Here is a 12,246-nt window from a genome sequence, read left to right as displayed (position 1 = left end):
GTAGGCAAGTGCCTACAGTGCCTTATGGTAAATCCAACCCTGACTTATAGAGTACGCGCGTGCTCAGGGCTGCGCTGTGGCCATCGACTGGCCAGTTGATCGAAAACGCAACTCAGCCGATGTGGTGCAGGGGGCTGATAGAAGCCTCTTTTTTTTTTTAATTTAGTTTAGGTTCACTTTAATTCTACAATTTACGTACCAATTAGCTTGTCAGTAGCTCAGGAACAGTAGGAAATCGCCACTTATGTCATAGATTGCCATCTTGTGGACAGTTTATGTACTGTAACTATTTAACTACAAGCACAGTGGTTCACATTCTATGTCACCTGCCTCCCTGTTGAAGCCGGTGCTTATCAAGTACCCTCTGCTAAGGGGTCAGATCATCTCAAGTTCCCCTTTCTATGAGGAATATCTCATATACCCCTCGGCACATATACATTTATATGTAGGACTACGAAATGGGGCATGAATGATTTCTAAGCGTTCTCTATTGCTTTTTATTCATTAAAGTCATTGGCAATCGTTAAATGTTTTCGTGCACATTTTCTGCGCAGAAAAACTGAGAACTCATGTTAAATAATGGGCTAGTTAACACTTAGTGTGTTTTTTTTGCATGCAGAAAAAAACTGGCATTCTGCATGATAATTCTGCACATTTTGTCAGTTTTCTCTGTCAGTTATATTAGCTGCTGTGAAAAAACGCGAGCGCTTTTCTGCATAGAAACAAACTTGGGGCTTGATTCACTAAAACCGTGATAACTCAAATATCACACCTTATCAAAGATCACACCTTATCAAAGATGACACCTTATGAAAGATATCACACCTTATCAAAGATCACACCTTATGAAAGATATCACACCTTATCAAAGATCACACATTATGAAAGATATCACACCTTATCAAAGATCACACCTTATGAAAGATATCACACCTTATCAAAGATTACATCTTATGAAAGATATCACACCTTATCAAAGATTACATCTTATGAAAGATATCACACCTTATCAAAGATCACAACTTATGAAAGATATCACACTTTATCAAAGTCCTTATCAAAGTTAACACGCCTTATCACATAGCTCCCAACTGTCCCTCTTTGGGAGCCCTGTCCCTCTGTCCCTCTTTCCTCCTCAATTGTCCCTCTTTCAGGACTTTGTCCCTCTTTCTATGTAAATATACATATTTCTCTACTAAAAATGTGTTGGATTGACTCTAAACTTTATTCCCATCCTTTCAATTGATATATTACTAATGTTAAAATGTTAATATGAAGGAAAAGGAACCAGGATAGAAAGGACCAGTGTGGTTTGAATTATAAAACAACATATTTTTCCTATGGAATCTTTATGGTATGCATGACTAGGGTGTGTGTCAGGGGCGTGATTAGGGATGTGGCAGGGGTGTGGCTTAAGTGTCCCTCTTTCTCATCTCAAAAAGTTGGGAGGTATGCTTATCAGAGTAGCATAGCGAGCGTTACGCACTTATGCCTGCTAATTGGCAATGGCATTCGTCCTGCCCTGAGCCCCTGCGGGTTCGTAGTGCTCGCTATACTACTCTGATAAGACGTGTTAACTTTGATAAGGTGTGATATCTTTTGATAATCCATACATAGACAGTAAATGTTTTTTTCTCTCAGAGTAAAATGCACTGATAGATCTGGCAGATTTTGAAGTAGTCCATCGCCTCTTGGGGCATACTCAGAGTTTTCTATAATTACAAAAGCACTTACTGAACTGCAGTTGCTCGGTCCAAGTGCGAGAATCATGTGCATATGATTAGCGAAGCTGACCAGCATCTTTGTATAGATCCTTTCCAGGGAGTGTTATGTAAAGAAGAAAGGAAATACTGAGAACCCCCATGAGGATAGAGACTAGTCCAAAATCTGTTAGACCTGTCAGCATTTTACTATCTACTGTAAGTGACAGCATTCATGGGAGAAAAGTAATTTATTGTGCATTTTACTCTAAGAGAAGTGTACATTTTATTTATGTATTTTACATTTTACATTTTTTTTGCAGTAGTGCTCCTTTAAATGTTTTGTTTATTTGATTATGTTTTGTCCACCAGATTTAGTACAACCAATCTGTCTACCAAACTATGGAGAAGACTTTCCAGAGGGTAAAATTTGCTGGATATCCGGATGGGGCGCTACAGAAGATGGAGGTAAATTAAACTTTGCTGACTTCTGTTATCCAAGTTTTTTTTACTCCATTAGCAGCTTCAATAGAGTTATACTGTTAGAGATAAGTGCTCTGCTTTAGACCTCAGTCGACAGAACTCGTGCTGTAAATTCTTGGAATGCTTTAACCTCTCTCTACTAGTAGAAAATATAGAAACTGAAAGCAGAAGTCCTCTTGTCTCACACTGACTGCCCCCTAGTGACAAGTTGCTATAAATGCACATTACAACAATACTAATTCAAATCAGAAAACTGTAACAAGTAAGAAATAAAAAGTGTGGTAATATAAATTGGCCAGGAGCACTTGCACGGCTCTAAATATGTCTGCTAAATAATATATCAAGTTATGAGATTTGTCAAAATATCTAGATGTTTCAAAGAACACGGAGCACGGACACTAATTGTCGGTATCAGGGATGGGCTTTCCAGCAGTAAACTACTCGAATTCGAAATTCAAATGAAGTCTAATGACTTCACCTATGACCGCGGGATGGGGGGGGGGGGGGGGGTTAAACTTACCCAGAAGTCTTTGGGACGTCTGCGTTCCATTATGTGTGATAGGCGTAATGAAAGCCGCATTGCATTACTAACTATTGCGCTTCCTGTTTCAAGCCGGAAGGAGGAAGCACGGAAGCGTGTGGCGGAATGCGGCTTTCATTACGCCTATCGCACATAATGGAACGCAGACATCCCAAAGACTTCTGGGTAAGTTAACCTCCCCATTCCGCGGTCACAGGTGAAGTCATTAGACTTCATTTGAATTTCGAATTCGAGTAGTTTACTACTGGAAAGCCCATCCCTGATTAGTATCCAGGCACAAAAGACAGTCCTTATTCTACAAAAACAATTTCCTTGAGAATTCAATAAATAATTTTGGAGGCTGAAATAATCGTTCATTGTTTTGGCCATCACACTGATGTCCCTACAGGCAAACCCTGTCTTTCAAAACACTAATTATTGTTTAGGGTGCATTTTTTTAGACAGTTTCTTTGTTCCCCAGCCACCTAGCCAAGGACAGTATCTGTGATTTATAACCCTGGATTATTAACCCTTACAGTGGAAAAAAATAAAAAAAATAAACACATGAAAGTTAGAAGTAGCACTGATATTATATGTAAGCATGTTCATCTCATCACATCACAGGTCACTTTAATGCTGGGAATACACGGCTCGATTCTGAGCCAATTAGATGGCTTGATAGATAATTTCTGACACGTCCGATCTCCCGCCTGATCGTTTTGCGCTCGATTCTGCATAGAGGACAATGGAAAAAGATAAGAAAAACGAGCGGAAGATAAGAGAATCACCTGCGGAAACAAGCGCAGAAATGAACGGGTGAGAGAATCGAGCGGCAAAATCGATTCGTGTATTGCCCAGCATAAAGATCTGATAGGGAATGCAAAACTTTCCTGCCTCATCCAAGATGGAGGAATGCAACTGGGGCCAAGTTTCACTTTAAACATCAGAAATAAAGAAAGGGAATGATAATAACAATGTAGGAACATCACGATTTTTCATGTATAATCTCTACTGTTACTATGTTTTCTTAAAGGGAACCTTAAAGTGAGAGGACTATGGAGGGTGCCATATTTACAGATATTTTCTTTTCATCAATACTAGTTGCCTGGCTGCCCTGTTGATGACTCCAGTATCAGAAGTGTTTGAATCATGCACCTGAAACAAGCATGCGGCTAATCTTGTCAGATTTTTGTCAGAAACATCTGATCTGCATGCTTGTTCAGGGTCTATGGTTAAAAGTATTAAGGAGCCCATACATCGCTAGATCAAATAAGAGACAGATCTCTCTCTGATGGAATATGATCAGAGAGATATCTGTTGGCTGCCTACACACAGCAGACCGATTCCCAATTGTCTTCAGTAGAAAATCTCTCGGGAATTGGCCTTGTGTGATACCCTGTCCTCCACCACTTTCCCTCCAAATGCTTATGTGCAGGGCCAGATTTACAGTTGAGAGGCCTGTAGCCACAGGTGTTCTGGCACCTGAAAACTCCACCCCTGAACTCAGGCCACACCCCCAAGTAAAAATATTCGGCACTCTTATCCCTGCCTTCTGTCACTAACTGTCCTTAGAATCTTACACTCTAATCACTGTCTCATATAATCCTTAGTGACATAAGACAAGGATTAGGGTGTAAGTGCCTGAGGACAGAAATATACGGCAGGGATTAGACTGTAAGCTCCTGAGTTCAGTGATCTGAGAAGGAGGTGTCCCCTTTCCCACATAAGGCGCCTGTAGGCACTTGCCTACAGTGCCTTATGGAAAATCCAGCCCTGCTAATGTGCCACCCTGTAACCTTGCCTTCAAATCTCTCACGTGTCTGACTTCCGCTAGTGTCCAGCTGCTCTCTTCCACATTCGCGTCTCACGGGGCTGCCACACATAGCACGTGGCACGGGTGTGACGTCATACATGTAACACGCACGTGACTGATTTTGGCCCGAAAACAGTGACATAGTTGATCGGGCATGCTTGTTGCAGCACTGATTTTCATCCGATTAGATAAAGTTCCCAAATCTGATGGTGGATCGGACTGCAAAATCGCTAGATGTATGATCACCAAGAGGCAGAGGATTATCAGGGCTGCCAGGCAACTGGTATTGTTCAAAATGAAATACATATGTCAGCCTCCGTATCCCTCTCACTACAGGTCCCCTTTAATCCCCTCTCCGCAGAAGCTTCTTTACTGATCCCTTCAAAGTATTCGCAGACAGTGTATCGCCGCCTCCTGCTACCAGCGCTTTGTGTCCGGCGGCGAGCGGCGTGTACGAAGAGACTGCGGCTCCAGGATCACTCTGTTCCTTCATCACAATAGGCTTTGTGTTATTTACGGCGTTTTTTTCATTATTTTTATTCATATTGTTTTTTTTTTCCTTTATTTGTTCCTTTACAGACTTAATACCAGTTTCATCAAGTATTTTAAACCTTCGGACTGCGCGTCGTCATCGTCCCTTCACATTCTTCCCTCTTGTTTAGCACAAGTCTTTTTTTTGGGGGGGGGGGGAATCTTTTTTTTTTTCTCCCCCTTTCTTTATAATTGAAATGGCAGATCAGCTCCAGAAGCCTTTGTGAAAGATATTTAAATGAGGGATTAAGAATCGGCTTATTCTTCTGCTTAATGCCCGCTGCCGAATTCATTGCATCATGCACGGTTGCCATGGCGACAGCTGTATTATTACCGACTCACCGCTGCTGTGGTATCGCAGCAGGTGGCAAAGTTAGCGAGACGGGCGAAAAAGGTTTCAGCGAGCGAGAGGAAGACGGAGGCAGGGGGAGAGATGTAATTTGTGTCGGAGTTCTGCTCCATCTCCTGACGCCGTGCTGTATTTTTTATTTAGCAATAATTCAGATTTAAAGCGGACCTGAAACTCAGAACTTCCTCTCTGCTCTTAAAGATAAGCAGAGGCATAATAACCTTTGAAGCCTTTAAGAAAAAAATGTCTTTGTTATAGCTGATGCAAACTTACACATTTATTTACGCTACCAAACACAGTAGCAGTGTTTGGGAATCTTGCACAAGAACTCCTTACTGAATAGGTGCAGCCATACTGAATTAGAAAGAGTTGAGATCAGGGCCGGGCCGAGGCTAGAGAGGCTCCAGCCTCAGGGTGCAGTGTAAGAGGGGGCGCACAACTCACTCAGCTATCATTCCCCTATTGTGTTTGAAGCATATAGAAATAAGAAAAGGGGATACATGGCAGTGACTGCAGCCAGGTAACTAGAGATTAAAGAGAACCGAGGTGGGTTTGAAGAATATTATCTGCATACAGAGGCTGGATCTGCCTATACAGCCCAGCCTCTGTTGCTATCCCAAACCCCCCTAAGGTCCCCCTGCACTCTGCAATCTATCATAAATCACAGCCACGCTGCTGACAAACAGCTTGTCAGAGCTGGCTGTGTTTATCTCTATAGTGTCAGTCTGCTGCTCTCCCCGCCTCCTGCAGAACTCCAGTCCCCGCCTGCATCCCTTCCCTCCCTGCTGATTGGAGGGAAGAGACGGGGGCAGGGACCGGAGCTATGCAGGAACGGGGGATAGCTGAGACTGACAGTACAGATGTAAACACAGCCTCACAGCACAGCTGTGATTTATGAGGGATTTCAGAGTGCTGGGTGACCTTAGGGGGGGTTTGGGATAGCAACAGAGGCTGGGCTGTATAGGCAGATCCAGCCTCTGTATTCAGATAACATTCTTTAAACACACCTCGGGTTCTCTTTAAGGTGTTGGGGGCCCTGGGGAGCCTCGTAGTCTAATAGCAATCAGAGTGTGATGGCTGGGGTGGGAGGGATGGGGAGGAGCCTCGTAGTCTAATAGCAATCAGAGTGTGATGGCTGGGGTGGGAGGGATGGGGAGGAGCCTCGTAGTCTAATAGCAATCAGAGTGTGATGGCTGGGGTGGGAGGGATGGGGAGGAGCCTCGTAGTCTAATAGCAATCAGTGTGTGACGGCTGGGGTGGGAGGGATGGAGGGGCACACTTTGGTGTCTCAGCTTTAGGTGCTGGAGGATCTTGTCCCGGTTCTGGTTGAAACCTGAACCCTGGTCTCCTATGCCAGAGGCAGAGCCCTTAGCATAGCTCCCAACTGTCCCTCTTTGGGAGCCCTGTCCCTCTGTCCCTGTTTCCTCCTCATTTGTCCCTCTTTCAGGACTTTGTCCCTCTTTCTATGTAAATATATATATATTTCTCTGCTAAAAAATGTGTTTGATTGACTCTAAACTTTATTCCCATCCTTTAAATTGATATATTACTTAATTTTAAAATGTTAATATGAAGGAAAATGAACCAGGATAGAAAGGACCAGTGTGGTTTGAATTATAAAACAATGTATTTTTCTTATGAAATCTTTATCGTATGTGTTACTAGGGGGGTGATGGGGGCGTGATTAGGGGTGTGGCAGAGGTGTGGCTTAAGTGTCCCTCTTTCTCATCTCAAAAAGTTGGGTGGTATGCCTTAGGCCGCTTTCACACTGCATATTGGTGGTAGCAAAGCGGTCCAGGGACCGCACCGCCAAAAACATGCCTTCAGGGATTACCTGGTTAGTGCACAGTAATCACAGTCAAGCAGCAGGCCAAGCAGGAAGTGACGTTCACTTCCTGTGGCCAAAGTGATCACGCGTGCGGAAGCATTTTGCTAAAATACGTGATGCGTAAAACTTGCAGCGGTCATTTTATTAAAAAACCGTGGCCATAGACTTACACTACTTCTGGTCTGCTGCAGGTCACCCGCACGGTAATGTAGGTATGCTCTCGCATTAGGTTAGGGACTTCCGTTGCGTGTAGAGTGATATGCCCCATAAGGTTTCATTGCCCTAGCGTTATCCTGCAGTAAAATGCCACACCGTATTGCGGCAGTATAAAAGGGCCCTCGACCATTACCCTATCAGCCACTTTCCCCACCTGCCTCTCTCATTATGTCATCTCCAGTCAGTGCACTGATAACATCACATCAGGGCCATAAAGAACGCTACTGAAAGTCAGTATGGAACCCCTTCATAAGTCAGTACGGAACCCCTCTGTTAGTCAGCATACCTCCCAACTTTTTGAGATGAGAAAGAGGGACACTTAAAGGGAGCCTTAACTGAACGGGGGGTAAAGAGTTTCACTTACCTGGGGCTATTACCAGCCCCCTGCAGCAGTCCTGTGCCCTCGGAGCCGCTCTGGAATCCTCCGGTCCCCCGCTGTCACTTAGTTTCGTTTTTGACGACTCACCAGTCGGCCGGCCGCCATGCGTATTATTGGTCGCATTCCCTACTGCAATTAGCGCTGTTGCGGACCGCAACGCGTACAAAAATACGCGTTGCCACATATCTACGCGTGTGGAATGCGGAAACTAAGTGACAGCGGGGGACCGGAGGATTCCAGAGCGGCTCTGAGGGCACAGGACTGCTGCAGGGGGCTGGTAATAGAAGTGAAACTCTTTACCCCCCGTTCAGTTAAGGTTCCCTTTAAGCCACGCCCCTGCCACACCCCTGACCACGCCCCCTCACTCCCCTAGGCACGCATACCATAAAGATTTAATAAGACTGGTCCTTTCTATTCTGGTTCATTTTCCTTCATATTAACATTGTAAAATAATAAATACTAGCCAACCCGCGTCGTAGCATACGCCACATCTATCTATCTAATAGAGTACGTGCCTCAACCTTGAAGCAAGAAGAAGTAGGCTTTCCATGAGAAAATGTATGCGTGCTCAAACACCAAGTTTAACCCTAGCAAGTCTGGCTTTGCAAATCCGGCCTAATTGGCTATTTATGAGGCAATGCTCATGCAAATATGCATTTGCTTTCGCATGCCAAACTATGCAGGGTCCAAAAACCAATACCGCAAAGCGATCGCCCTGCGGGTATTAGTTCATGCTACATTAGCACTATCCAGGAGCGCCACGGAGAGGATTCCGAATGCCCCCATACAACCGGGGGACTGCGGGGTCCCAGGCTCTCTTACTGCCTGGGAACCACAGCGGCACCCCGGAGGGGGAGGCTGGGTGGCGCAGCTGCACCCCCCCCCCCCAAGTGTGGTCAGCGCCAGGGAGAGCCATCCGCACCCACCTCCCAATATTAAAAACAGGCACTTACCTTAACGTCCATTGCGTTCTGCAACATGCACATTAACTTGGGGGCACCACATGAGAAAGGAGTGAAGCATGAGTCACCCCGAGCTTTAGAGCTCAGGGCTGGCTCACATACAATACTCCGGGGTGGGGGGAGGACAGGCGCAGACAACTCACTCCAGGGCTCACACCACCAGAGCAAGCCATCCACCACCTGCCTCCAAAGGATACAACTGCAAAAAATGCTTTCCATGAGAAAAATTTTGCGTGCTCAAACACCAAGTTTAACCCTAGCAAGTCTGGCTTTCCAAATCTGGCCTAATCGGCTATTCATGAGGCAATGCTCATGCAAACATGCATTTGCTTTCGCATGCCAAAATATGCAGGGTCAAAAAACCAATACTGCAAAGTGCTCTCTTGCTGCCTGGGAACCACAGCGGCACCCCGGAGTGGGAGGCTGGGTGGCGCAGCCGCCCCCCCCCCCCCCCCAAGCGTGGCCAGCGCTGGGGAGAGCCGTCCGCACCCACCTCCTAATATTAAAAACAGCCACTTACCTTAACGTCCATTGGGTTCTGCTACATGCGCATTAATTTTCTCATGGAAAGCATTTTGTGCAGTTTGTATCCTTTGGAGGCAGGTGGTGGATGGCTTGCTCCGGTGGTGTGAACCCTGGAGTGAGTGCGCCTGTCCTCCCCCCCCCCCTCTCTGGAGTGCTGTATGTGAGCCAGCCCTGAGCTCTAAAGCTCGGGGTGACCCATGCTTCTCTCCTTTCTCATGTGGTGCCCCCAAATTAATGCGCATGTAGCAGAACGCAATGGACGTTAAGGTAAGTGCCTGTTTTTAATTTTGGGAGGTGGGTGCAGACAGCTCTCCCCGGCGCTGGCCACACTTGGGGGGGGGTCATCCACGCCACCCAGCCTCCCCCTCCGGGGTGCCGCTGTGGTTTCCAGGCAGTAAGAGAGACTGGGACCCTGCGGTCCCCCCAGTTGTATAAAAAGGGGGCATTGGGAATCCTCCCCGTGGCGCTCCTGGAGGCCTGGAGCACACCAAAAACTGCTAGCAGATCCGCAAAATGCTAGCAGATTTTGAAACGCTTTTTCTTATTTTTCTGTAGCATTTCACCTAGCATTTTGCGGTTTTGTAAAGCGTTTTTGGTGTAGTAGATTTCATATATTGTTACAGTAAAGCTGTTACTCAACAGCTTCTGTAACAAAAACGCCTGCAAAACCGCTCTGAACTGCCGTTTTTCAGAGCGGTTTGCGCTTTTCCTATACTTTACATTGGAGGCAGAAAATGCCTCACCTCGGGAGTATGCGTTTCAGCAAAACGCCTCCCGCTCTGGTGTGCACCAGCCCATTGAAATACATTACCCAAGCGTATCCGCAGCCGCAAGTGGATCGCAAAACGCTGCCGAACCGCTCTGGTGTGCACTAAGCCGGATAGTGCTAATGCAGCATGTAGCAGGGTGACTGCTTTGTGGTATTGGTTTGTGCATGCATTTGCATGAGCATTGCCTCATGAATAGCCAATTAGGCCAGATTTGCAATGTCAGACTTGCTAGGGTAAGGCCCCTTTTCCATGGACTGTGAATAGGCAGTGAAATGGCTCTCAAACTCTCACAACTGCTCACTGCTGCCTGGTAACTGCTCACTGCTGCCTGGTAACTGCTTGCTGCTGCCTGGTAACTGCTTGCTGCTGCCTGGTAACTGCTTGCTGCTGCCTGGTAACTGCTTGCTGCTGCCTGGTAACTGCTTGCTGCTGCCTGGTAACTGCTTGCTGCTGCCTGGTAACTGCTTGCTGCTGCCTGGTAACTGCTTGCTGCTGCCTGGTATCTGCTCACTGCTGCCTGGTAACTGCTTGTTGCTGCCTGGTATCTGCTCGCTGCTGCCTGGTAACTGCTTGCTGCTGCCTGGTAACTGCTTGTTGCTGCCTGGTATCTGCTCACTGCTGCCTGGTAACTGCTTGCTGCTGCCTGGTAACTGCTTGTTGCTGCCTGGTATCTGCTCACTGCTGCCTGGTAACTGCTTGCTGCTGCCTGGTAACTGCTTGTTGCTGCCTGGTATCTGCTCACTGCTGCCTGGTAACTGCTTGTTGCTGCCTGGTATCTGCTCACTGCTGCCTGGTAACTGCTTGCTGAGCACACAGCTCAACAGTCCGTGGAAAAGAGGCCTTAAACTTGGTGTTTGAGCACGCATAAATTTTCTCATGCAAAGTACTTCTTCTTCTTGTTTGAAGGTTGAGGCACTTAGCCTATTATATACATAGATATCAATTTAAAGGATGGGAATAAAGTTTAGAGCCAATAAAGCAGATTTTTCAGTACAGAAATACATATATTTACATAGAAAGAGGGACAAAGTCCTGAAAGAGGGACAAAAGAGGAGGAAAGAGGGACTGTCCCTCCAAAAGAGGGACAGTTGGGAGCTATGAAGTCAGTACAGAACCCCCCCACCAAAAGTCAGTAAGGACTTTTCCCCCTGTTATATTGTAAACACTGTGCTCTTGTCTCTCAGGTGACACCTCGCAGACAATGGACTACGCCGGTGTCCCCCTCATATCCAACAGAGTGTGTAACACCAAGTATGTCTATGGGGGCGTGATCAAGCCGTCCATGCTGTGTGCCGGTTTCCTGGAGGGGGGCGTGGACACCTGTCAGGTGATTATTAATGACATCATCTCATAGTCTTGTGCTGAATAAACACGCACTGATAGGCAGCACCCTCCCTGCTTATCAGACCTCAGTAGACTGGCTGCAGGGACAGGACAATGAATCAGCTCACAGCCTTTACCTGGGGGCCTATTTATAACGACAACTGCCTGTTCAGCAGGTAAAAGTGCTATTAAAAATAACAACACTTTCTTTTTTTAGTCCTTTTTATTTACAAATGGGGCAATCACACTAAAATATGGCTATTTTCAGCAGCAGGACCAGTACGGCTGTAGGGGTATACTTAGCAATTGCCCAGGTCCACAAGCTCCTTAAAGCAGACCTGAACTCAGAACTTCCTCTCTGCTCTAAAAGATAAGCAACAGCTTAATAATCTTTAAAGAAAAACAATTATTTGTTACAGCTGATTCACATCCTGCAAAAAATTAGCAGTGTGTCTACTTCCTGCTTTCATGAAGCTGATAAATCAAATTACACTTGTGATTAGTCACAGATGAGGGGGGATTAGACAGGCTAAACTCTCTAAATACATACAGGGTGCATTTCTCTATGTTTTCCTTCTGTCCTGTGCAAGAGTTCAGGTCCTCTTTTAAGAGAACCAGAGACGAAGCACCCTCATGCATTTTACCATATATATCAATGAGAACATGAAAGTAAACATCTACTCTGCTCTTTGTTTCATTTTTCACTGCTCAGTCTTCTTGTTATCAGCTCTGATAAAATCTCCGACTGAGCATTCAGTCTAGCTTTGCTCCGGAATGTTTATAGTCTTCTGTGATGTATTTTCCAGCCCAAGCTTGCCCCCTCGTTGCTCTGCTTTCCTGCTAGGAG

The 12,246-nt window shown here is 45.9% G+C and overlaps 1 protein-coding gene across 4 annotated transcripts in view; it reads left to right on the top strand.

The window, feature by feature from the left end:
• The window catches only part of TMPRSS3 (transmembrane serine protease 3), a 114,075-nt gene that overhangs the window by 86,590 nt on the left and 15,239 nt on the right, over positions 1 to 12,246 (top strand). For 3 of the 4 annotated variants that reach the window (XM_068270726.1, XM_068270727.1, XM_068270725.1), the window contains 2 exons: positions 2,073 to 2,168; positions 11,261 to 11,403. In XM_068270726.1, the coding sequence (XP_068126827.1) occupies positions 2,073 to 2,168; positions 11,261 to 11,403 (239 nt within the window). The remainder of the gene's footprint in view (positions 1 to 2,072; positions 2,169 to 11,260; positions 11,404 to 12,246) is intronic. The other variant, XM_068270728.1, reaches the window with a different exon arrangement.

Source organism: Hyperolius riggenbachi, chromosome 2 (genome assembly GCF_040937935.1).
Source record: "Hyperolius riggenbachi isolate aHypRig1 chromosome 2, aHypRig1.pri, whole genome shotgun sequence".
NCBI lineage: Eukaryota > Metazoa > Chordata > Amphibia > Anura > Hyperoliidae > Hyperolius > Hyperolius riggenbachi.
This window is presented reverse-complemented; position numbering and strand designations above follow the sequence as displayed.